The 26,219-nt window shown below is 40.6% G+C and overlaps 1 protein-coding gene across 3 annotated transcripts in view; it reads right to left on the bottom strand.

Annotated features, from left to right (window-relative positions):
- The window catches only part of PAX3 (paired box 3), a 99,538-nt gene that overhangs the window by 21,846 nt on the left and 51,473 nt on the right, over positions 1-26,219 (bottom strand). For all 3 annotated transcript variants that reach the window (XM_059392686.1, XM_059392689.1, XM_059392685.1), the window contains exon 5: positions 9,563-9,768. In XM_059392686.1, the coding sequence (XP_059248669.1) occupies positions 9,563-9,768 (206 nt within the window). The remainder of the gene's footprint in view (positions 1-9,562; positions 9,769-26,219) is intronic.

Below are 26,219 nucleotides of genomic sequence, written 5' to 3' on the forward strand. Positions count from 1 at the left end.
GTAGATAGCTGGGGAGAAATGGTGATAATGGGAGTAAGAAATGTAACTGAACATCTAAAATGTTAAGGAATTGTGATATTAGGCTTTTAACAGACCCCATCACCTTGCCCAGTTTTTACATCTGCAGCTTAAATGTGGAACTTCAGAGGATTTGAGAGAGTGCTTTTATGATGTTTCTCCCAAAATTATAGAGTATTTCTACCAATTAAAGGTATCCTAATTCCTATATGGAAAGTTCGTTGAAAACTTCATAAAGATAAAACATCGTGCTTGCAGTCAGAAGGATAAAGGAGTGAACCTTGCTCCCCAGTAACCTTCAGGCTTATCCTCTGGAATTCACAGAGTCCTCAAGGAAACCAAAATAAGAGCTCCATATTTGGAAATGCAGAGAATCAGGGAAAGTTTTGAGTAGAGAGAGAGTTTGAACTCATTTTAGAGTATGGACATGATTTCAACAAAAGGTCACTCTAGATGGAGGTGATAATGAAGTAGACCAACTTGTCTAAGGAAAGGTAAGACATGATTTCCTTATAGAACAAAATTAACAATTTTACAACTTAACTGAATTTTTCTGAAATCGTGGAAACTCTTGAAAGAGTAGAGGCAGGAATTTCTCCCTTTGGGAGCAAAAAAGCCCAGTTTAACACATACCTCGCCAAAGCATCTGCTTAACCTTTGCTAGTCACCCAAGCACTTGTCTGAAAAGGAGTCTGGTCTTCTCCAGGCACATCATATGATACTGGTAAATAAAGCTGTTTGCACTTCCTCAAAATACTAACATTTAATACTCTTTAAGTTTCCAACAGGAAAAGAAGGTAAGTCAATATTTTTCCATGTTGATGCATAATTGAGTTAGAGTTTTACTTAACTTAATAAATTGCCACCTGGGATAATAGACCCCTGAACAAGCCAGCACTCCATTTCAGGTCTGCAGCAACTGTGTTTGCTCACAGTGAATCTGAGCGTCTGTAACCAGGTCGCGCCTAAGTGTCTGGAACAAGCTGCTTTGGGATGAGGACGTGGAGGGTAGTAAATGGGCCGCTTCCGTGCCTGGAGTGTGCTGTGTTGTATCACACACCATGGTCATAGTTTACACTAAAAACCTTGAGATTAATCAATCACCCCCATCTCAGAGGTAGCAGTCTTCGACACTGATCTCAACCAACCTATATCCAGGGCATCTCCTGCTTTCGGCTGGGAAGAGCCTTGAATTTCCCAGAGTTTCGATGTGATTTCATTCATTCAGACTTACCAGCCTCGATTCTACTGGTGAGATCCTTTAGGAAGAACCCAGAGCTCACACTTCCATCATTTAAATAACATGCCTCGGATCTCTTTGGGCCAACTTCCTCCTGTAACCCTTAGATAAGTAAACCAGGTTTGATCTACCCAGTGGATGGCTATGCCTGATCACCTTCATTGATCTCAACCTACTGTTGATCCAAGATCATTCTCACTCCTCCATAACTCAATTTTTTTTTATATATCAGACATGTCTTTGCCTAAGTAATAGATTGGAAGAAACATCATAACTTTCTATAGATAGCTTCAAATATCCAAGAGACTGGGGATGTAAGGTGTTGGGGGTTTTCTTTTCATTTTTCCAAAATGATCCAAATACTGAAGACACTGAGTAAACCCACCAGCAATTGCAGTGGAAAGTTCTCACATTTACAATACAATATCGATTATGCCTACAAGAAAAGCTGAAGAGAAATAGTTGAGAAACAAATCTTTACTAAAAAACAAACTTTCAACAGGAGGTTCAAGAGTCTGCCAGTGGAAGGAATTCAACTGATGTTTAAATTTAGGCTAAATAAATCCAGAGGGCTATTTAGTCCTGAAAGAACCAGAGACTCCCGAGGAGTGAAGACTCTTCTTCCTGTCGCTGGGCATTTAAGCAGACTTTTTATCATCCTGCCTTGTCAGCCTTCTGCATCTCCTAAAACCAGCTGTGTCTGCCAAAAGTAGCATTGAAGATAGATAAATACATACATACATACACGCACTGAAGCTACAAATCAGAAAGAGGTCCTTGCCTTCTTTATAATTTGAAACTCATAAAAGACATACCTGCTATTTTTAAAAGGAAAAGGTTGCCCTTGAAATAACCTCCGTTTTAACCATCTAAACTGACCAAGCACAGTGATCCTGGGATACTGCTATGACCCTGTCTTTACTTGAAAGACATTCCCTTTAGTACCCAGAGGTCTTTGATAACTCAATATTGTTTCACTAATTCCTAACAATCAGTAATAGTCTACTAAACGAGCTGCTTGAGTGTGTAACACCAAAGAAGTTCATCTAAACTGGGTGGAAGGCATTATAACTCAGTTGTTACAACTACCAGAAACTTCTCTTTGGTTTCAAAAGAGTAGCAATGGCCCCAGAAACAAACTGGCCTTGATGTTCTAAAGGAGAGTATGAGTGTTCTGCCAATGTCTTAGCCAGTAGGGCAGAAAGAGCAAGTTTTACAAAGTTCACTATCACCTGTTAAATGTAATTCTAGGACCTATAATGCAATGTAACCCCACCCTCCCCACACAAAACCTGGCCTTCCACACTACAGTTAACACGGTTAACAAGCAGGGCAAGAGGCAGATGTTGGTCGATAACTACTATTACCTACAGTTAAATGCTGATAATTGCCTATATACCACACGATGTCAAAACCCTCCCACAAAGCAAGTTTTTAACTTTAACTGATAAACTGCAACCTGGTTCATTTTCACCTGCCCCTGGATATCTCCCTACTCATCTGTCTCTTTGCAGAGCCCTTCCACAAAGCTGTACTCGTGCTTTTTGGAAATGATCTTCAGACCCATTTCTGAAGTAATATAATATCCAATAAATTTTCAAAGCAAAATTTCAATGGAAAGATCCTCATGATATCACGATAACTAGGGGAAAAGGATAAGACTCACAAAAAATAATAATAATAAGGTTTTCATCATTTTTTCTCTTCTTGGGTCAAAAAAGTAACCAATGTGTTCAGACTCTCAAAAATATGAGTTGGGGAAAACTTTGTATTTGATTTAAGATTTATTTATTTGAGAGAGAGAATTCATGAACGGGGGGACAGGGCAGAGGAAGAGGAGGAGAGAATCTCAAGCAGACTCCTTCCTGCTGAGCACGGACCCGACATGCGGCTCAATCTCAGGACTCTGGGATCACCACCACCCGAGCCAAAACCAAGAATTAGACATTTAACCAACTGAGCCCTGAAAACTTTGTACTTCCAACAATGTAGTAATACTTTTTATTCACATAGATGAAATGCAGCCCAGGCAAAAGTTGACTCCCAGGCCCCCCACTTTGCTAACTCTGTGACCTTGAACAAATTGTTTACTGCTTAGGGGACTCTGCTTTCTTATCTATTAAATGGGAGGAATAAAAACTTCACAAGAGGGACGCCTGGATGGCTCAGTTGGTTAGCAGCTGCCTTCGGCTCAGGTCATGATCCCAGCGTCCTGGGATCGAGTCCCACATCGGGCTCCTTGCTCGGCAGGGAGCCTGCTTCTCTCTCTGCCTCTGCCTGCCATTCTGTCTGCCTGTGCTCGCTCTCTTGCCCTCTCTCTCTCTCTCTCTGATAAATAAATAAAATCTTAAAAAAAAAAAAAAAAAACTTCACAAGATTGTTGTGACAATTAAATGAGACAATGCGATCAAAGCCCTCAGAAGAACACCGAAGAGATATAGAGTGTTCAATAAATGGTAGCTACTGATTATGAAGGTCACGTTGCCATCTCTGTCTTAGCCATCCAAGAACTAAAGCTTCGCTTTGTTTTCTTAGCTCTGTGGTCTATAGCCAAAGCCTTTTGTGCCCATGAACAAACAGGAAAGTGCCCACATAACACCTCAAATAAATTCAAAGCCAGTTTGGCTTCAATGGAGACTTAGGTCAAATTTGCTTCCAAGTTTCATGGATTAGTGCTAATTGTCCCACAGTATAAGCCTAATTTTGCCGATTGAGAAATTACTGGTTCCCCCTTTTGGTGTGGTCCCCAAAGGCGATCTGACCTGCATTAGTCCAGATGGGTTGTTTCAAATGCAACTTGAAAAATGGGGAGAGAATGAAATGCTTAATGCTCAAAAAGAGAATTCACAAAATTTAAAATGCCTGATTAGGGGCACCTGGGTGGCTCAGCGGGTTGAGTGTCCAGATCGGCTCAGGTCATGATCTCAGGGTCACAGGACTGAGCCCTGCATCAGGTTCCCTGCTCAGTGGGGAGTCTGCTTCCCTTCTCCCACTGCCCCCCCCTCACTCATGCTGTCTCTCTCTCATGCACTCTCTCTCTCTCTAAAATAAATAAATAAATATTTTTTTAAAAATAAAATAAAATGCTTGATAAACACTAGATTCAGTAATGTCTAATGTGACGATGCCCAATGCCCAACATAGTACTTTCCAAGTAGGTAAACTCAGGACCAGCTGCTTATCCCTGGGCCTTCTCATTCACTCTATATCCCGTCTCTTTCCACATCACACTCTCTCAGCCTTTCTATCATTGCTGCTCTCCAGCTCAGACTGCTGTACAAGGAGCAAGTTGGGGAGAGAACGCATAAGGTTGATGAGGAGAAGCTCCATGCTTCCAGGAATGTCCAAGCGTGGCACACAGGCACACTCAACTGCAGCTTCATTCATTCCCAACAGCAAACTCCAGGAGCAAATTTCAGGATGATCGTATTTTTGCATCATTAAGGAATTCAGGGCCAAATATTCCATACCTATCTTCACTTCTAAACTATACAGATCTGTTGGATGACTTTAAATCCCCACTGGATCAAAAACACAAGAAACAAGTGCTAGCGAGGATGTGGAGGAAAAGGAACCCGCGTGTACTGTTGGTGGGAATGCAAACTGGTGCAGCCACTATGCAGAGCAGTACGGAGAGTCCTCAAAAAATTAAAAATTGAACTCCCATACGACCTAGTAATTCCACTACTGGATATTTTTCCAAAGAATATGAAAGCACTAATTTGGAAAGATATATGCACCCTTATGCTTATTGCAACGTTATTTACCATAGCAAAATTATGCAAACAGCACAAATGTCCTTCCATAGATGGATAAAGAAGATGGAGCAAATATATACAATGGACTATTACTCAGCGCTAAAAGTAAAATGGACTCTTGCCATCTGCAACAACATGGAGGGATCCAGAAAATGTAATGCCAAGTGAAATAAGTCAGAGAAAGACAAATGCCATATGATTTCACTCATACGTGGAATTTGAGAAATAAAACAAACAAAACAAAGAGAAAAGCCAAAAACACAAACTCTTAACTATGGAGAACTGACGGTTACCAGAAGAGAGGCGGGTGCAAGTATGCGTGAAATAGGTGATGGGAACGGAGAGGACTCTTATCGTGATGAGCGCTGGATAATACGTAGGATTTTTGAATCACTCTCTTGTACACCTGAAACTAATAAATCATTGCATGTTCACTGTACTGGAATTGAAATTAATCAATCCATCCCTACTGGGCTTCTGTGAGAACCTCCAATTACTGATGATAAGTCATGCACCTAGTTATTTTTAATTGGGAATAGGAAAGGGGGCCGTGGTAGTGGAGAAAATGACAAAACCAGGGATACCCCCCCCCGTTAACGCTTGTGTACACACACACACACACACACACACAGAAGCAGAGGCAAAGGCACAAAATTGTGTGTACAAATCTCAAGACTCCTCTTGAAGTCCATCCATGATTATCCTGGTCATCTGTAAACCCAGACTGAGATCATCTGATCTAACCTATCCCATATTTTAAAATTAAAAGGAAAAACAATCTGAAACCAGCAAGATTATAGCAGAGTTAAGTGACTTCCTTAGCAGAACGCATTTGGCAAGCTGAAACCAAAACCCCCATCTTCTGACTCCTGCTTCAATACTGTTTCCTCAAACAGCTTCCTCTGCTCTCTCTCGTTATCCTGGGGATAAAAGAGGGCTACCTCCCTACTTTGTGGAGCTCTTAGGTGGAATATTTACTAAAACTGTGGCACATCATAAATAGTTGCATTCTTCCCCATGAAACTTTGAGGCTTGCCATTATTTGCATAATAATACCCAGGAGGTAAATTAGGCAAATTAGTCTTTGGTGTACAATAATTCTCAGATTGTGTCCTCAGATTTGGCTGTGATAAACACAACAGAGCTACTGGCTAAACAAATATTTAGGAAATACTGACAAAGGCCTAAGTTATTATATTAGTGCCATCTCTACCCAGAAGACTTTAGAAATATTTTACTTAGGGGAAAAAAATATATAGAATGTAGACCTGTTTGAGGGTTTTTTTCCACTGGGTGTTTGGTTTTCCCAGGTGCCCCAAATTAAACTAACTCACACTTTCTGGCTATCACTCAAATGGAGCTGACGTTGCTACTGCTTTCCCAGATCCTTCTAAAAACTAAAGGATTTTGTTCTGGCATTTTAATCAGTGATTAACTACTCCTTCTTTTTCCTGCTGTGTTAAGTAAAAGATCCATATGCCGGGTGTTGTAGGGAATTTGTTAGGCCGTAGATCATAGCTGTGGTGCAGGACATGATGTGTCTCAAGGGAACTAATGAAGCCATAAGGAATGTAAAGAGTCATCGGGTTAAAGCCACATTAGGACAGCTGTTAGGTTAATGAGGGCCCTGCTTTGGAGAGGAGGTCACTGTATAGAAAAATATGAACCACTCTTTATTGGTTTGATCCCGTGTCCTCTGTAAGTTAATGGGCCTTTCTTATTCTCCTCGGATATTCATTGAGCCAGATGTGAATGCTGGGCACTGCACAAGCCGCATGGGTTTGAGATTTAGTCTGTCCCCCATCTTTGTTTTTGGCAAAAGCAGGTATGACGGACAACACAGAACCTTTTCAGTTTTCCATCACTCTCTTTGTTTGATTTCTTTAAAATCAATGTTTATTTTTTTTTTACTCTGAGTACAGAGCTGATCTCCTATCTGTCTGAAGGACGGACTCGGGATGTGGGCTTGGCCAGACAAAGAATATAGGGATCAAATCCTGGAATGCAATGGGCGCTCTATAAAGGTTTGCTGGAAGAATGGAGAGTGTGAACAGATCTGACTTCGGATTTAAGCCAGGTGTCCACAGAACTGTAATAAAAGCAATTAGATTTGATACATACAATATTTATAACATTGTTATAGATCATATCATGATTCATATACCACATATGGTATTCTATCATACCATATTTATGTATGTAAGTTATCATAATCTGTGGTTAGTGGTGATCATTTCTGGAGAGGCACACCATATCCCAATGTAACAGGTAGATAGAGTCAATACTCCCCGCTGTAAAACATCTGTACTGTAAGGCTCCACGCATCTGTGACTCCATTCTTTGCTCACCCTTCCACCCACTTCCAGCTTACCCAACCTGTTGCCTACTTTCCACCTTTTGCCACTGCCCTTTCTTTCTGTTCCCATAGCCCCTAACCCACTCATGCCCACAGCCTCCACTGCCCTTCACATCAACTGTGAGAGCCCTTGCCTGAAACCCAAGCCCACCACAGGATGTCCTCAGCCTAGGTTTCCAACCATATTCCTCCCACCACCCTACTTCTTCCTACCCTCCAACCAAACTGAACTAGTCCCTATTCCTTTGACACAAGCAAAAATGAAGGATCACCAGGTATGTGACTCACATGCATCCAACTCCCTGCGCTTTTGCCCACAGTATTCCCTCTTACTAACACTCTCCCCACCCTCCCTGTCCAGAGAATTTCTATTTAGCTTCAAAGGTTCATCTTAAATCTGCCTTCTGTGTGAGCTTCTCTTGTTATCCAGCAAGATCTCATTCTTTCCTCTTCTCAACTCCCACTGCACATTGTTTCTCTCTTAGGTTACTTATCATAACTGGCTTTTTAAACTATCTGTGTTTACCTCATTAACTCATTAATACTAGACTGGAGCTCCTTGGGAGACTTGCCTTAATGCATCTTAGCATTCCTTCTCTTTCTTACCTCTACGGTGATGTATGGCAAGTCAGGTTGAATAAGACAATCACTCTGACTAGGCTCTGTACCCTGGGAGAGGCTATTTCTGTAAAAGCCTAGAATAGGAGAGGTAGAGAGCTGCATAGAAGAAAGGAATGATCAATCTAGAAACCATATCAACCGATCGGTTTACCTCTGAGTCTCCAGGCTCGCTTTGACGATGAAAGTCAAGTAGCTGGAAAGAACACATTTCTAGATAAAGCAGCTTAACTTGAGGAGTTTCAGGATACCCTAAGACATTTTTCAGCCTTCAAACAGTGTTTTACTATCTTCATTAATGCTGAAAATGTTACTCTATCAATAGAAAGTTATTAAACCAACGAAGTCTTTCCAGAGAGTTCAGAGTCGTTCTAAGAGTTCAGAAGATCCTTCAAACCATTCCTAAAATAATAGTTATTTGAAATGTTTCAGGACGATAACAGCCTTAGAAGGAATTTTTCTTTATACACTTTTACCCATCCTCATAATTGAAAAGCCATCAAGAGCAAGTATATAGAATCCAACTACATCTATCACTAACTAGTTTTAGGACTGTGGGTGCTCACTTCAATAGTCTGACAAAAAAACGGGGGGTAAATAACAGTATCACCCTACAGTTCTAGTGACGAGGAGATGGGTTAATTCCCATAAAGCACTTAGAATAGTGCTTGGCACAAGAGGACCACTCGCATTTGCTTGCTTTGCCTGAAGTCCATATAGTGCCCCGTGTGTAACAAGGACTCACGAAATGGGGAGTGACCAACAGGAACTGACACACTTATATCAGACATAATTGTTTTCTCCTATTAATGATAACCAAAGGCTAAGCTAAGAATGCACATTTTCTTAAGTAACAACAACAACAACAACAACAAAAAAAAAAAAAAACCCTAAGAATGTAAAGCAAACAAATAGGTCATTTTAAAATTGATCCACATAAAATACTTGTATCCAACAGCATGACAGAAAAGGAGCCAAACATACTGATCACATTGATAAATTTAATTAGACTTACCAACCTCTTAATTGAGAAAAAAAAATTGTCTGACTGGTTAGCAAAGTAAAATACTGCTGGATACAATAATACAATAGACGTACCTAAAAACAAAAGAAATTCGGTGGGGGTGGGTGTGATCAGGCAAATACAAATAAAAATTAAAAAGAGGTCAGGATAGTGCCATCAGGACAAGGCAAAAGACAAAGAAAAGACACTAGAGAAAACGTGGTGGAAACTTTATGCTACTAAAGGCTACAATTCACAATGAAATGCCATTCCTAACGTATTTATTCTCTGGATTTAAAATCTGCTTTAGAGACGCCTGGGTGGTTCAGTGGGTTAAATGTCTGTGTCTGCTCAAGTCATGATCTCAGGGTCCTGGATCGAACCCCACATCCAGCTCCCTGCTCAGCGGGGAGCCTGCTTCTTCCTCACCCTCTTCCTCCTCCCCTTGCTCATGCTCGCTCTCTCAAATAAATAAAATCTTAAATAAAGTAAAATCTGCTTGAGATGAGAAGACACTACTTTGCTTCCTGTCCGGATTTAATCAGGGCATGGATGTTTAGAGTCAGTACCTGAACTCGAGCCTCGGTGAGCTTTGCCCTCTGTGCCAGTTCCTCCCTGGTATAAATATCAGGGTAGTGGGTTCTCTCAAAAGCTCGTTCCAGTTCTTCAAGCTGTTCTGCTGTGAAAGTTGTTCGGCTCCTGCGCTGTTTTCTCTTTAGTGGCAAATCTGGTTCGGAGTCAATGTCGGAGCCTTCATCTGACTGGGGTGCTGAGGCTAAGTGCACGGGAGAGGAAAAGTAGTAAAACAGGAGTCAAAAAACAAGTTTGACCAAGACTGAATGATTCAAATCCTGAAGTACATCCCCAGTGTCTTCGCACAGACACCAAGCCCCTCTGTGCGGTATCGCATTATTAAATGATATTTAATCTCTTCCCCTATTTTGTCTCCAAGCCCCCAAGGCAGAAATCATTGTTCTTTGCATCTGTCACCTAGGTCCATTACGAGATCTTAGAAAACAGGGACAGACATGATTCCATTTGTATGGCCCTCGTGCTTAGCACTTGTGTTTGATGAATGAATCAAATTTAGTGTGGTTCCAAATAAACTTTTGCCACCTTTTACAGGAGGAAATCCATTAACAAATGTGACTCTTTTTTTAATTCCAAAATTGACCTAATATCTAAAAAGTCAATAATAGTAAAGTGTTGCAGGATTCCTCCAGTTTATAGACTCTACTCCCATAAGAGAAATCATATTTAAATTCATGATCTTATTACCACATATTGAGACATTGTTACTGTGAACCTCAAGAACAGACTCGAGAAAAGGCAGGCATAGTCTAGCAAACTGTCCCTAAACCGAAGGTCAGAGTCTGGGTCTCTGCTGAATGGTGAGCAGTTGCCCAGTACTGCTGCCTAATTTGAGGAACACAGTGCAAAATAAAAATGCAAGTTCCTGTGTTCAAAAATTATTGCAAATTTTGGGATGGCCACACACAGCGTAAAAACCAAACACAGAGCCCTTCTCAGCACGGGCTGTGGGTAGAAGACTACATAGGTCACATGTCCCAGAAACCAGCCCTGCTGCAGGTCCCTCCCCAGCAAAGTTTGAATTTGCCTGTGTCAGCACGCATCAGGGAAGGAGGTCCTGCGTATTAGTGGGTGAGTATCTACAGACAAGAAGGAGGGACTGGGAAATTAGTTAGGAATTTACACTGGTGATACAATATGGCTCCTATGAGTTCCTTCAGTAACTGAGTACCTGTCAACCTTAGAAGGTTCTGAGGTTTGAGCACACAGCAGACACAGGGCACTGGGCAGGAAAGCAGCCCTCTCCCAGAGGCCCTGGACATCAGGGCAGTAGCCGAGGGCCATCAGAGAGCTCTCGGGCACCTACTCTGAGCAGAACTCGGGAGCCCGGCCAGCCATGCTCCTAAGCATATCCAAATACACTCTGAAAACTCCCCAGATAAATAGGGGATCCTCCGGGGAAGGGGCTGAAATGTGCTGTTGGCAAATGGGGAAGGAAATCCAGAAAATTGTAGATTATTAATGTCACTGTCAAGGTAAAACTCCTTTGCACTCTCAGGCTGTAGGACCTGGGGAAATTCAGGTGCTACCAGAAGCAATGTCAAAATGCAGTATTTCCGGGGCGCCTGGGTGGCTCAGTGGGTTAAGCCGCTGCCTTCGGCTCAGGTCATGATCTCAGGGTCCTGGGATCGAGTCCCGCATCGGGCTCTCTGCTCAGCAGGGAGCCTGCTTCCTTCTCTCTCTCTCTGCCTGCCTCTCAGTGTACTTGTAATTTCTCTCTGTCAAATAAATAAATAAAATCTTTAAAAAAAAAAAAAATGCAGTATTTCCTACACTCCTCATTCTCTTTTATTTAAACGCAAACTCAACTCTGCCCTACAGAAATCTAAAATTTCGTTCTATTTCAGTACATTATAGTATAGTATAAGCTGCCCAAAGGGGTGTACATCCAAAATAACCCATAAATAGAATTCTAAGTTCTTTTAATATTTAAAACTTTACAACTTATTCACATTCAAACTGTAAAATTAAAAGAGTAAATTAATAATCTATATGACAAATTAAAGAAAAACAAGTGCTTATAGATAAAAGCGAAAGGGAACTATGATATACAGTACATCTACTGTACATTAACCATTATGTTTGGTGTTTCAATTATGTTGCCTAATTTGATATAAAATGGTCTAATTTGATATAAATCTTATTTTAGGATACTTAAAAAAATGAAACTAGACTTGCTTTAAGTGTGGGAATATTTTAAAGGAAAACTAACATGCTGAGAAATGTGCATTGCATTATAAACTTCAAAAGCTCACAATACAACTTACATGTGTTTGTGTTTGATAAATGTGAGTCAAATTAAAAAAGCAGTAATTTGCACATCACTGTAGAGCAGTGGATCTTGAACTTTTAGAGCATCAGAACCTTCTGAAGAGCTTATTAAAACACAGACTGCTGCCCCCCCCCAATTTCTACAGTTTCTATAGTTTTGGGGGGGATGGATACCAAGTCTGCTGGTCCTAAATGATCCTCTGAGAACTACCTCTATAGGATAATCCATATTATTATTTTTCTCTCCCAAAATTCCCAAGTACTTAAAAAATTTCCTGCTGTAACTTATCAAAACAATGGTTCCACATACATATTTTTAAATTTTAAATAGTATACTTCCCAGATTATTCATTCCCTTAAGATAATAAATCACCATAAAATGCTTCCCTTCCCTGCCCCCAGTTTCTGTTGCCCTGACTTTTCTATCTTCTGTGAATTCAGGTGAAAAGCCCAATAGCATTTAAGGACTCACCCAAAGCTTCCTTTGCCTGTGAGAACCTTAAATCTTTGGTTACACTTTCTCTTACTATGATCCCATTAGGATAATAGTATGTGGAAATTTTCATGTTTCCTCTGGGAGTCGCAAAGGTTATTAAATCCTCCCAAGTAAATATGATGTGCCATGCACTGTCAGGTCAATTAATCAAAACCGTCTCAGTTTCTGAAGAAAAGGGGCTCCTGAAATGTACAAGTACCAGTGAGAGTTAATTCTGAGGGTCAAGACCACCATGTTTCACCTTAACAACATCCCCCACAATGTAAGCTTAGTGAGCTCAAGGCCTTTCTCTGTCTTGTGCCCTGCTGGACATCTTGGAACATAGTAGGTGTTTAATAAACACAATTGACACGATGGAAATGCCTGGTAGAATTTAAGATTTTAAGTATTTAAGAATTTAACTGATTTCTCTTCCCCTATTTTACACCTTACATGGAAATTCTGCCCTTCTGAACTCCCAACAACTACTGAAATGAGATTTGGGAGTCTGTAAATCCTCAAAAAAATTTCAGGAAGATTTTGCAAGTATTTGCATACCTGAATATTTCTGGGAAATAATTATCAACTTTTTCAGAAGATTGTGATTTAAAAAAAAACAAATGAAGAATCACCAACAGCTAATGATTAAAAAGACTCAGAATGTCTGGGAGTTCAATAGGACAGCCTTCGCCACCCAAAATAAAAATTTTTTTAACAAGCTAACAAATCACTACTTGTATTTCTAGACTGTTACGCAAAAGCGACAGTTGCACCTCCCTAAGAAAACTTCCATAAAGCATCATTTCAAAAGACACTGAGGAAATGACTTGCCTGACTTTTCTGCTGGAAATTTATCTGAACCAACTGATCCTTCTTGGCAATATGAAGCCAAGTGATTTGCACAAGTGATTTCTGACCTTCCTCCATCTTTACACCCCAAAAGGATGTAGGCTTTAAAATATGTTAAGTCAGCGACCCAAGATTAATCTATGAGCTAGGAACTACTAGCTATTTCTAAAGATGGAAATACTACTTTTTTTTTTTTAATGTCACTCAATAGAAATAAGATTTACAGAGAACATGATAATGTCATGAACTTGAATCATTCTATTTTTATCAAAAATAAACCTGATACTTACATTCCATTATAATAGTACAAAAAAATCATTTTGTTGAAGTCCATCTATTTTACATATTCAACATTAGATCCTTGATACAAAGCACCTCATTTGCTAAATATTACACCAAAGTAAAAAAACAAGATTTTTTTTTTTCCAGACAGCTCCACAGAAATAAATTATATTTGTCTCTGCACAGAATATCTAATGTTCTGACTTGGACATTGCAAGCACCACCAGCAAGACAGTTATCTAAATGAGTTCATAGATTGTGAAGATACAGCAACAAGATCAAATACGATCTCTTTGGTAAAATCTCTTTGGATTATTTCTACTGTCCGGCCCTAGTATTAAGGGGAGATTTTCAATTACATTTAAGTTACTCAAAATAAAAATTCTACACATGCCTTCACAAAGTTTGCTTTATTATTCATTAAATAGAGATATTGTTCCCCAATTTGAAATACCAAAATAGGGCTCATAAGAAATCCATATATTTAACATATAATATATGTTGAATTTAAACTTTTTTAAAATTTTTTAATCCATGCTAACATATAACACACAGCTTTTTAAGTGAAGATTGTATTGCTTTAAATTGAATGATTCTCAGATTTTATCTCAATACATATTCTTATCAGATTTTGAAAGTTTTTACTTTATTTTCAAAACTTCCTCACCATCCATTCTCTGACTTAGACATTCATGTAACTCGATGTCTCCAATGAACCTGGAGCAAACCTTTCCAAGAAGATGAGGATTTCTCCCTCTTCCCAATGTAACTACATAAAAATCCTGTGAAATAAATACGCTACTCTACAGAAGAAGGAAATTGAGACTTAGAGACATTGTTCAAATCACACGATTGGGGAAGCTAGGATTTGACCCTGGTGTATGGGTGTATGCTTCAGAAGACATACTTTCTCTCTTCTACCCTGGTATGTTCCAAATAGGTGCTGCTGAGTTTCTTTCCCTCTCTCTCTCTCATACACACACACAACAAAGAATCCTAAAGAGGAGTACCAGAAACAAATCCAAACAGGAATTCCAATGCAAATTATTCAGCTGATTGCCACCTACCCCTCCCATTTGCCCCAGATTTTCAAAAATGTCCTAGAATCAAATAAAATTTATGAAAACACAACAGTTTGATTAATCTTATACACCAAGTCAAACAATTTTCTAATTGAATTTAATTCAAGTCAACGAACATGGAACTCTTTGCATCTTCAAGTATAGTTGTTAAATAAGGATAAACCTCTAAGAAATGAATCAGTTTGCCAAGACACTGAATGAATTTATTTAAGAAAACAAAATAGTCAGTGTGACCATTTGCAGTAGCTCTTAAGAATCATCACCAACTCCTGGTCCTAATCATGACCGACTCCTGGTCCTAAGATCCTAGATCCATCTAGAACATACGACTACTGATCACAAGCAGTTGAACTGATTCCTCATTTTATATCTTTACTACATCCTTCTTTTTTTTTATTAAAAACATGTTAGTGAAAGGATCTCAAGTGCTGTAAAGTAACCTCGAACTATTATCAAACAAAAGTGTGAGAATAAATAACTCAAAATCTGTTGGCATATTCACAAGTTATTCAGCAGATGCCCCAGAGTGATCACAGGAAAATACTGTCTCTTTCCAGGTACCTCAATGTTTCAGCTCTGTGTTTTGTAAGAAAGTACATTTCTTCCTTTTCTATATCAAGCTAATTATAGGTCTTAGGAAACAAATTTTTCGTTACCCCAATAATTTAATATTAAGATTAACCTTGGGGAAGTGGACAGGATCAATTTAAAAAATAAAAATTAAAGAAAAAAGATCAAGCATAGATAACAATCGTACCCCACAGGATTACAAATTCTTCCTTCAGAAACAAATCAAACCGGGAGGAGAAGGCAGAAGTATTACCACCAGCGGACCAACCATGAAGTTTAATTAAAGAAGGAATTACAGAATTAGAGAGTATGTCTTTGTCCGTTAACCCCTTGTGAACTCTTCTGTAGCCTGAAGAAATATTTCATCCTAGTTAACGCTATTATACATGAGATCTTACCTCAATTTTATAGGGATTTAGTCACGTGGAATTCTATAATTATTGGTTTCCAGACCAATATAATTCAGAGATGGGAGACAGGCAAAAAATGGAGAAACAAAATAATTCACAAGCATGAATTTGGCACACTGTCTTTCTTCTCAGCAAGACCTTTCATTTGAATAATTAAAGAATCAAAACATGACAACCATTTAAACTCTATGTTTGTCCCAGATATAATACAATGCAATTTACAGACACAGAGGAGGTGGGGGGGGATCTCTCTCCGCAGGCTCTGAGGCTGACGTCCTTAGTCATCGGTCATTTACTAGAAGATAACCCCAGACCAAATCAGATGGTCCTTCCATCTCTACTAATCTTGGCAAGCTAGACCTGGCAGCATCGGTACTTAAAGCTGTGTCTCACCGATTCAAAAAAAAAATCATAAAATAAAAATAGGAATCACGCCTTAGCGCTCCCTGAAATCATTTCCTCCCCGATCTAAAGGTTTTAGGGTATCTGGCAGGTATATTCCACAAAATCTTTAATAGGTCAACTCGAAGTTTGGTGCACCTGCTCAGCTAATCGCAGAACGTCTCCTGTGTTTGTGAGTTTTACCGTCCAACGTGAAGGGGGCCATGGGACAGCTAACTGCTTTCTGATGTGAAGTGGCCCTTTTACATCGAGAGAGATGTGAATGACCTCTCTCGTGTTTACTCGGGTGAAAGCCAGGAGGAGTGAGGCAAGACTGATATTCCCTCACAGGCCCAGAGTAAATGACAAATGACATTTTCCCTTTGTGATCTTTGGGATTTTTGTTGACTTATTTGGAGGCTTTTGTTGGATCCCAAGAAATGGCCTGTGGCTGAGGCCTATTCTACCGATTTCCACGCTCCATCTGTGGAATCCATCAACGGAGCATTTACCCTCATTCAGGGCTCTGACACCTGCCTGGCAGGGAGCAGCAGACACAAAGAAAGCCGGGAGTGGATGAGAAAGGGGAGGTTGGTTTTCTTTTTTTTTTTTTTTTTCTCCCTAAAGAAGGGGGGTAGGGGGAGAGGTTGAAATGGATGCACAGTAGGGGTTAATCCAAGCCAGTTGAGAGACTTCAGCACCTGGAATCTTCTCTTCCACATTAATTCACAAGCTGAGAAGTAATCGTCGACATGATTTTTTTTTTAAGTGTGTTTCAACTGTATAGATGTCAAGAAAAGGAAAGATAGACACCTCTGAAAGGACAGAATCCAAAGGTAGATCTAGAAAGTGTGTGGGACTTAACACACTTATCAAGCCTTAAAGCCATTCCCAGAATTCCTAACTCACAGCTAGGATTTGAGGAGCTGGTCGTGAGTCACAAACTAGGAGAGATGGTTTATAACCTTATCAGTGGTCCATGGGGGGCCCGGGGGGAGGGGGGGGTCCTTGTTCCCATGGCCTCTAGGACATCTCCAAATGTGCCAGCCAAGAATCTTTAACAAGTACCAAAACAAAACAAGGTAGGACCATCTAGGGCAAGAATATTTGTGGGTTTTCCGGCAGAAAGGTTCTTTTCAGAACCCGAAATCTCATTAGGAGCCTCCAGCCCTGTCCGCGCTCCTGCTCCTGCCCCCGCGGTCCCCTCTTGCGGGGCTGGAGCAATGGAACGCTCTTCCCCTCCCCTCTGACCCAAGTCCTTCCCTCGGAAGCCGCCTTCACCCAGCACGGGGTCATTAGAAGGAAAATAAGCTCCTGCCAGGTTGGTGCTAATCAAAATAGCACAAATAAACCCTGACACTCAACAACTCCCCGAGTGCCTGCTGCCCTGGGAGGAGAGTACAGATTGGTTATGAATATGGCGGGCGCGGGGGCGGCCGGAAGCCCGCGTGTGCTGCGCGCCCGCCCGCCGGAGATGGCAAGTGCGCCACACCGGGCCCGTTGGGTGTTTATTTAAGATAAGGGCTGACAAGCCCAGCGGCCAAGCTGCCTCCGAGGCCTGGAGCGGCACGGCCCCCAAGAACCCCCCCAGGGCCTAAGGTCCCAATAACTTTGAATTTCAGGTGCGAGCTGGATCCCTCCCCACGTTACACTGAGAAACCTTTCTTGGGGTGGAGTGGGGTCCCAGCATCCATCACCTGACCAGGCATCCCTGAAAAGGCCCCCTTTGTAACAAGGAAGCTGGAAAGAAAGCCTTGCTTTCCCTTCGTTCATCACAGCCCTGCTAGTGATGATTGTTAGTTTAAAAAACAGCTACATTTAAGTAAAAACGTGCTCGTGCCCCTTCTCTTCCCCTGCCAGAGCAGCAACCAAATTCTGTGTTTCAGCACTTCCTTGCAAAGGCTTGGCAGGAAGGAGGAATCACTACTTTTTCAGAGACCCTGAGGCTGTCCCCAAAGAACTCAGAGGCTTCTAGAGCCCTTTAAGACCTGCGTGTGACAAGAACGGCTTTTACAGAATGAATCTCTCTCAACAAGAAAAGATGAAGGCCCACTTCCCTTCCCCACCCCTGCCTGCACATGATTTTGTGTGTCTGTGCAATTTTTTAAATGGCTTTTTAAAAACTCCATGGTAACTGCCACCAGAGCATTTCAAAGAGAAAAAGGGAGGAAAGCCCCAAGAAAATGTGTTGCTATTCAATTAGGAAAACTGATTAGTTAACTAATTAATCAGTTAACAGCTTTCTAAGAATAGTCTCCCGTGATAAGAATTTCCCCCTCAAGAGCTTAAAAGTCAGTCATAATTAAAATTAAGAACCAGAGCTCTCTCCATGTTCTGTCTCCATGACCCTCAAAGCAGGGAGCTAGGCTCTGAGTCACCAAGACTGGACTGCATCGTGCAAAAAAAGGTAATTTGCACACTGAAGGGGAACAGGAAAACAGTAGTTCTCCTGAAAGGGTAAGAGCCAAGTGACTTTTATTTACAATTGCCAAGAGAGAGGCCATTATTGACCATATGTGCCACAATTACCCTCTTATCATGGGCTGGCCATCATGTCCTTTGGGAGCTGTTAATGAACTGGGTAATTGAGCTGCTGACATGTGTTACCAAAACAAAACAATAGGAAGAAGAGACAAATGAACGTTTTATTTGCCAATCAGAGTAGGTTCAGCTTTTCACGGAGCTGCCACTAAGTAACTGACCGAATACAGAAAACAGTGCATTGAAAGCAAGCAGATGCAGACACAGTAATCGTTAGCTGACAGCTTATGGCCCATCTGTGCTTAACATTTTGTTAAAGAAATGACTTGACTTGCTAAAGAGACCAATCATACAGCTGCCCCGAGTGCTGCCTTAAAAGAGATAAATCATTAGCTAAACTGTTTCATGCTTAAAATGACAATGCTTATTAACAGTTATGTTGGGACATTTTGTCAGCACAGCTAGACACGGTTATTACTTGCTAAAAATGTGACAACTTCTAGATATTCAGCAGAATGGACTTAGGGGAGAAAAATCAGAACACTGAGAACAATGTGAAAGAGCGATGGGCATTTTTAATCTCTCCTGGTGAAACAGTCATTTCTAAGATGATACAAATGGAAAAACAAACAAACAAACAAAAAACCTGAGAACGGGACCACAAGATCACGTTCTATGTGGTAATTATGTACCTTTCCTCCATCGGCACCTTATCTATTCAGAACTGGGGAATATTAGAAATTGCCCTCATTCTGGCTTGAGTACCATAAATGTCATCAATGATATCAGAACAAAAACTAAGCAGCTTAAGAAATAATTGTGTGTAGCCACTGCACTTCCCCCAAACATGGCCACCTTCCTCCTTTGGAAAAGGATCTCTAATAGGGAAAGAAAAACCGTGTTGCAAAAGACTTGCTTTATGAGGAGATTTAGCTTATGTTTTTGTTATCGCATCTGAATCGAAACCACATTTTTTGGTCCAAGAGTGGTTCATCCAGGGCCATGCAGAGCAACTTACCTCAGAAATCATTTCTGTGTAAATGGTTAACTAGAGACAAAACATCTCAAAGCCCTTCTTGTGATGGCTCCTTCAACATTCTGGGCAAGATCAACTCAACAATTATATAAGAAAGGCTGCTATTCAGACTCACTGAGAGTTCTATAGCTCTCTACTATATATTCTATATACTATTGTCCCTGGAGTGGGCTCTAGTATAGAGTATAGAGCCCACTAGTATAGAGCTCTAGTATAGCACCCACTCCTGTTTCCTTCATCCATGATGTCCATTTTCTTTCATTTTTCCCAAAACCCGTATTGTCATCCCCATCTTACAGATAAGAAAAAAGAAAAAAAAAATGAGGTCTAGGGAGTAATGTGACCTAACTGATCCATGAGAACTCAGAGAGGTTATCCAAATATAAGATCACTTATGTCGAATATAAGATCTAATTAACATTGCCATTTGAGGAGTAAGGTTGATGTGGGGTTGGAAGAAAAACTGTAGCCAATATCATCACATTTTTTTTTTTCTTCCTGGTCTACCGTGCCAGGACTCAGATGTCACAGTCAACCCTGTAAATCAGTTGTGAAAACATGACCATAAAAGGTGAGTGGTATTCTCAGTGGCGGTTGGAGGATGTGAAAATCATGTTACGCACAGTTACTAACAGAGATTTCTGGCTATGAAATGTAAACCCTAGCTATATATACACAACTTCAATAAGACACAATTAGACTCGTGACAAGGTCGACAAAGACGAAGACCCACCCTGCCTTCGTCTTTATTTCCCACTATTGGATATTTTTGCTATTATGTGCACCAGTCATGTTTAAGTCAACAAATAAACCCAATTGGGATACAAAAAAAGAGGTAACAAGTTACACAAAGAGCCTTTCAGGGGAGTGGAAACAAAAGAATGCTTTTGCCACCCTCCTTAAGACTACCAAAGACGCACAAAACCTAAATAGTTTTATCGACAACTAGATTATTGCCAAGATTCGCATGACAGGAGATGTTTGGAGAAACAGAAGAATGGCAGATTTAAGAAGGAAGTTAAATACTACAATTTTTGTGCCAGAAATCTCCATGAAGTTCTCTATAAAGAGATCAATGACCAAGAGACTGGATATACCAGGGCAAAGCATTTACAGAACTGCAGAATCATCAGAAACCCTAGGCCAGTGCGTGCATTTTGTAGCTAAAGCCCACAGAGCAAAGAGAGTTGGCCCAAGTCACAGACCTTCCATAAACAGTTATGGGCTGCCTCAGATGTGGCTGATACTGTTTATGGCACCAAGGATGCAAATATGAATAATGGATAGAGCTTAAACTCAAAGTAAAACTCAAATCACCTAGCTCCCACCGCAGTGCTCTCTCCATGGAGGCAAAGTAGGGGTATATATAGAAGATAATCCAACCATGCCCTACAGCAACAGGAGGATTAAATGGCCTCTCCGGGCTGAAAAACCTAGATACATTATTTACCAAACAGCCCAGCCATAGAGTCTGTGAGCCTGTGATCTTTAATATAGAGATCAAATTAATACATAAATGCTTTCACTGACACCTCCCATATGATATTTCAAGATTGTTTCTTTGCTTTTCATTTTCTATGGGATTTCATAAGCGGGCAAAGGGGGCAGCTCAGGGAGCTTGTTTTGAAAATCCAAATCTTATCTGGGTCAATTACAGGTTGTTGGAAGGTAGAGAAGTAATAACTGGATACAAATGAAAGAGGAAACTCTTTTCCTGGAGGCAAAAGAGAAGGCTCAGCTTCGTTCTGGCTGGCACAGGAATTAGTAGCAACATCAAGGTCACCATCAGAAATCTCTCACGGAATCTCCACTGAACAAGGACTTCACCAGAGGCCAGGAGGAGAGGGATGATGAAGAAGAGACAGTGATTTCTCCCCATCGTCCTGCAAAGTTATGAGGCTCAGGTGTGGGGGACTGGTAAACCAGTTGAGATGACTAAGTAGATAATATGAATGATTTATCACCACCCTTAAATAGGGACAGTTGCTTTTTGAAATTTTGTGTTCTTCTCTTTGGGTGTGAGCAACAGTCATGACTAAACTCAAAAAAGGTGATTCCAGAGATTTGGGCAAACGAAGACGTATGTCGTGGTGGTCACATGCTCTGGAGACAAGTCGATCTACTTCAGATGCCCACTTGGCCACTTCCTCTCTGATTTGAGGAGAGCTGCTTGTCCCTCCAAACCAGTTTTCTCATTGGTATAAATGTGGTTTAAAACACCTGCTTCCTAGGCTGACTTAAAGGGAAGGTGATAGTATGTCAAGCACAGAACAGTTCCCAATGCATAATACACCCTCAGCAACTTCTGCCTACCTTCACCTCCACACTGTCCAAGCCCACCAGGCACAAAGGAAAAACATGAGAAAAATCATCTCTGTATTTTAAGACCAGGGGAAAAATGATCACCGAAACTTTGCAGGAATTCCCAAATTTGTGAAATGAGTTCCTCATCCACAGTGTCATCTGCTTCCTCTTCTGGAGATCCTGCCCATAATCAGCCAATATGTATGTATCTACTTAAGAGGATATTCAGCTCTTGCTCCAATATCCAATTCCCTTAAAAATCCAAAATGTTGGCCAGGGCACTCTATTCCTCCTGGCCTAGGACGCGTGCCTGTGCTGTGGGATCAATGATGTAGGCAGTTCTGAAAGCAAATAAATTCTGTGCCCCCAAGTACCTCAGGGCCTAAACAAGAAGGCTGACTGAACAAAAATCAGGCAACTAGCCTGAGAGAAATCAAGTATACTTGGCCTCTCCTTTATGCCAACGTTCATTCTGGTTTCCATGGGAAAGAACTTTGAATACTGTTTGCTTGGAGGCAAATTCCCCTCCTCTTTTATGTCTATTAATACATGTCTGAAGAGCAAAATGAAATATAGTTTTGAGCAATTCACTCTCTGATCATTTTGATCGGTGTCCACAGCCGATACGAATAGGTCAGACACCCCCTCTCAAAAAAAAAAAAAAAAAAAAAGTACCAAGGGTTTCTTCAGTAGCCGACTGCTACATGAATGACTGGACAACTGCCTTGCCTTTTTAGGAACAGTGTTTCAGAACTGAAGGGAAATGAATAAGGAAGTGCTAGGTAGCAGAGGGTAATGGAGAGGGGAAAAGAAAGAAGGAAAGAGAAAAGGGTCAACTTTCCATCGTGGCAAAGACGAGTCATAATGCAGTAAGTGATTTCAGAGTCAGTGGGCTGACGCCCAGGCACTCCTTTCCCCAAAGACTGATGACAAGTCCTTTTGAGTTGGGAAAGCCTGCTCTGAGGGACAGGAGTGGGAAGAGTGAGGGTCTGAAAACATGTCCTGATCCTTGGCAGTTTTGAATAAATTACGGACCCTCTTGGATGCAGACCAAGGATCAATACGTCGGGACAATGCCAATATTGAATTCAATTCAAACTCAAGTCCTGCTCTTCACTACCCAACCATAAATTTATTCCTAAGAAGAGTTTCTTGGACAAAATATATTTCCTATTTTTTGTCTATGTTTGTTTTCACATTATAAATGTACATTACATTATAAAATAAAATTTGGGCAGTGCCTACAAGTTAAAAAAAAATGATAATCCCAGAATCTAAAACAATCACTATTGATTTTAAATTAGGGACTTAGCAAGCAGAAAGAGTCAATTATCATATGACTTCACTTATTTGTGGGGCATAAGGAATAACACGGAGGACATGGGGAGATGGAGAGGAGAAGGGAGTTGAGGGAAATTGGAGGGGGAGATGAACAATGAGAGACTATGGACTCTGAAAAACAATCTGAGAGTTTCAAAAGGGTGGGGGTGCGGGGGCGGAGTTGGGCCAGCATGGTGGTGGGTATTGTGGTGGGCAGGTATTGCATGGAGCACTGGGTGTGATGCATAAACAATGAATTCTAGTACACTGAAAAGTAATTTAAAAAATAATAATTTTTTTTTTAAAAATTAGGGACTTAGATTAAATAAATGATTGGATGGATGGATGAGTGGATGGAGCAAGTAAGAGTCAAATACAGATTGACCAAACTTCTTTACTTTCTTTCTTTCCATTCTTTTGTTTTGTGCATATCATAAACAAAATGTAAGTTTTCAAAAACTCTTTCTTGATTAGCTACACATTAAAAAGGTCAATGAAGCTCTTCCCTCCAGCAAGTATTCAGATAAATTTATCTTTGTTGTTTTAATTCTAACAATAAATTTGGTTGATAGTATTACTGATGTGTGAAAATTTAACTTGAGTTCTGAAATTATGTGACACTATCCCTTCCAGTTTGCTCATATACACCTGTAGATACATTTGAACGTGCAAATATGAGCATTTGCCCATCTCTCTATACGAGGACCACGATAAATGGCATGTATTCACATTGTGTCCACACGATGAAGGCATATAATTCATTCAAACACAGAAGCTGTTCCCATACATCTCACTATAAATAAACCAGTCTTAATTAAAGATTAAGTCCTGAAGCATCAGAGATGGTTGCCTTACTGACCATTCCTCTCAATCCTTATCCCCATTTCTAACCAGGCTGTAACTAAGAGGAAGCAAGTAAAATGCTTCCTTCTCTTTGATAGACGCCAGAGCAGGGAGAGTGTGTGAATATTTAAGCATAAGACTGTGCACAGAGACAGAGAGTAGCTAGAGAAGAAAACCAACAGGAGAAAACAAGCCAACGCACAGCAAGACAACATCCCAGGTAAATAATAATATAAATTGCAGCGGGGGGAATTAGGAATATGTCACTGCTTACCATCTTTTTTTCCACTACTTGCTAGTGGTCATGTTTTCTATTAATCGTGATGCTTCTCAAAGAGCTTGAAAAGCAAGAAACCACTTGAAATCACCACCAGACCGTGTTTTACAGATGAAAAACACACCAAAACTGAGTTTCAAATGGATGGCAGAATACCTCTGTCAACACCGGGCTTATTAGTGGCAGAGTTAAATCTCAAAATTCAAGATCTGTGAATTCTGAATTCTGGTTCTTACCTCTGTATCACACTGTCAACTCACAATTTTCTGTGGATCTGTGGCTGAATGGACTTCTATTTTCCAGTCAGCTATGGTAGCTAGAGTCCCACTCCCAGAACCACTGAATCTAAAGACAACTGAGGAGGAGCACCTGGCTGGCTCAGTCAGTAAAGCGTGTGATTCTTGATCTTGGGGTTGTGAGTTCAAGTCCCATGTTGGGTGTAGAGCTTATTTTGAAATAAATAAATAAACAAACAAATAAATGAATAAAATACCTTTTGAGGAAATAAAGAATGAGCTGAAACAAGATGAAGCACTATAGACTCAAATTGAGCCAGGGGGTGAAAATAAACTTTTAGCCTCCCGACCATTCTATATACGTCTAACCATTACATGATGCTGGTTTTGTTCCTGACTTTTAACATTGTTTACCTCATTATATCCTTATTACAACTCCGTGAGTTAGACATCATTATCCTTTTCTTAAAAATAAAGCTGACACTCAGCATGTTTAAAATGACTTGACCGGGGCGCCTGCGTGGCTCAGTGGGTTAAAGCCTCTGCCTTCAGCTCAGGTCATGATCCCAGGGTCCTGGGATCAAGCCCCGCATCAGGCTCTCTGCTCAGCGGTAAGTCTGCTTCCCTTCTTCTCTCTCTGCCTGCCTCTCTGCCTACTTGTGATCTCTGTCTGTCAAATAAATAAATAAAAATCTTTTTAAAAAAATTTAAAAAAGAAATCTACCAAGAGTTCACTGAGTGGAATTTATTTTCAATGGATCTGAACAAACCTACTTTCCAGAATCCCATGTGCTTGCCCAAATGGACCAAGGTTTGGTCATATCTTGATTTTTCCACCCTCACTAACTGTTCCACCAGGATGGCCTTCCTGCCCATCTTGACATGATGCCCACTGAGACCTCAAAAGCCATGTCCACAAAGCTTTCCCTGAACCTCTGACTCATCATTACCTCTCCCTTCTCTGTATTTCAAGAGCATGTCATATTTTCCATACATTCAGCACTTGTCATTGACCAAACTTCGAGGTCAATTCTTTTACAACCCCACATTTGTAAGTCTGACCACTTCCTTGAATTTGTATAAATTTAGTTGTGGGTCCCAGCAGTGCTTTTTCATCTCAAGGGTCAAATAGTCAGAGGTCAGCAAAGCAACGAGTAAGTTCATACAGACAAATTTAACAAATGCAAACACTGCCTAAGAGCAGGTTTGGAGGGATCTTGGTTCTTTGCTTGCCAGTTGAGTAGTTTTGCAAGTGAAAAATTAGAGGCCATTCTAAGTGCAATGGCTTTTTGTGTCCAAGTTCAATGGTTATTTTGATGGCCATGATGCTGGAGAACTGACAAAAGAAGAGAAAATGGGTGACGGTGTCGTGGCTTTATCACAAAATAAAGAAAGAATAATTGAGAGAAGCACGGAGACTATTCTACCTCAATCTTTCACAGGATTCCAGTTTATCTGAGAGGCATCCAGGGGCCATAGATAAAGAGATCCTTTCGTGACTTCAGTAGTTATCAATGAGAGAAAAATATGTGAAAGTATTCAGTAAACTGTAACATTCACAAAACATACATGTTTTTATCATCACCATCACCACCACACAGTCATTATATAATATAGTCATTATTATAGTAGATACTATAGCACCAGTTATATAAAATGTATTAGCCAATATTATTTTTTTAAGGTTTTATTTATTTGACAGACAGAGATCACAAGTAGGCAGAGAAGCAGGCAGAGAGAGAGAGGAGGGAGGAAGCAAGCTCCCTGAGAGCAGAGAGCCCGATGTGCGGCTCGATCCCAGGACCCTGAGATCATGAC

Source organism: Mustela nigripes, chromosome 3 (genome assembly GCF_022355385.1).
Source record: "Mustela nigripes isolate SB6536 chromosome 3, MUSNIG.SB6536, whole genome shotgun sequence".
NCBI lineage: Eukaryota > Metazoa > Chordata > Mammalia > Carnivora > Mustelidae > Mustela > Mustela nigripes.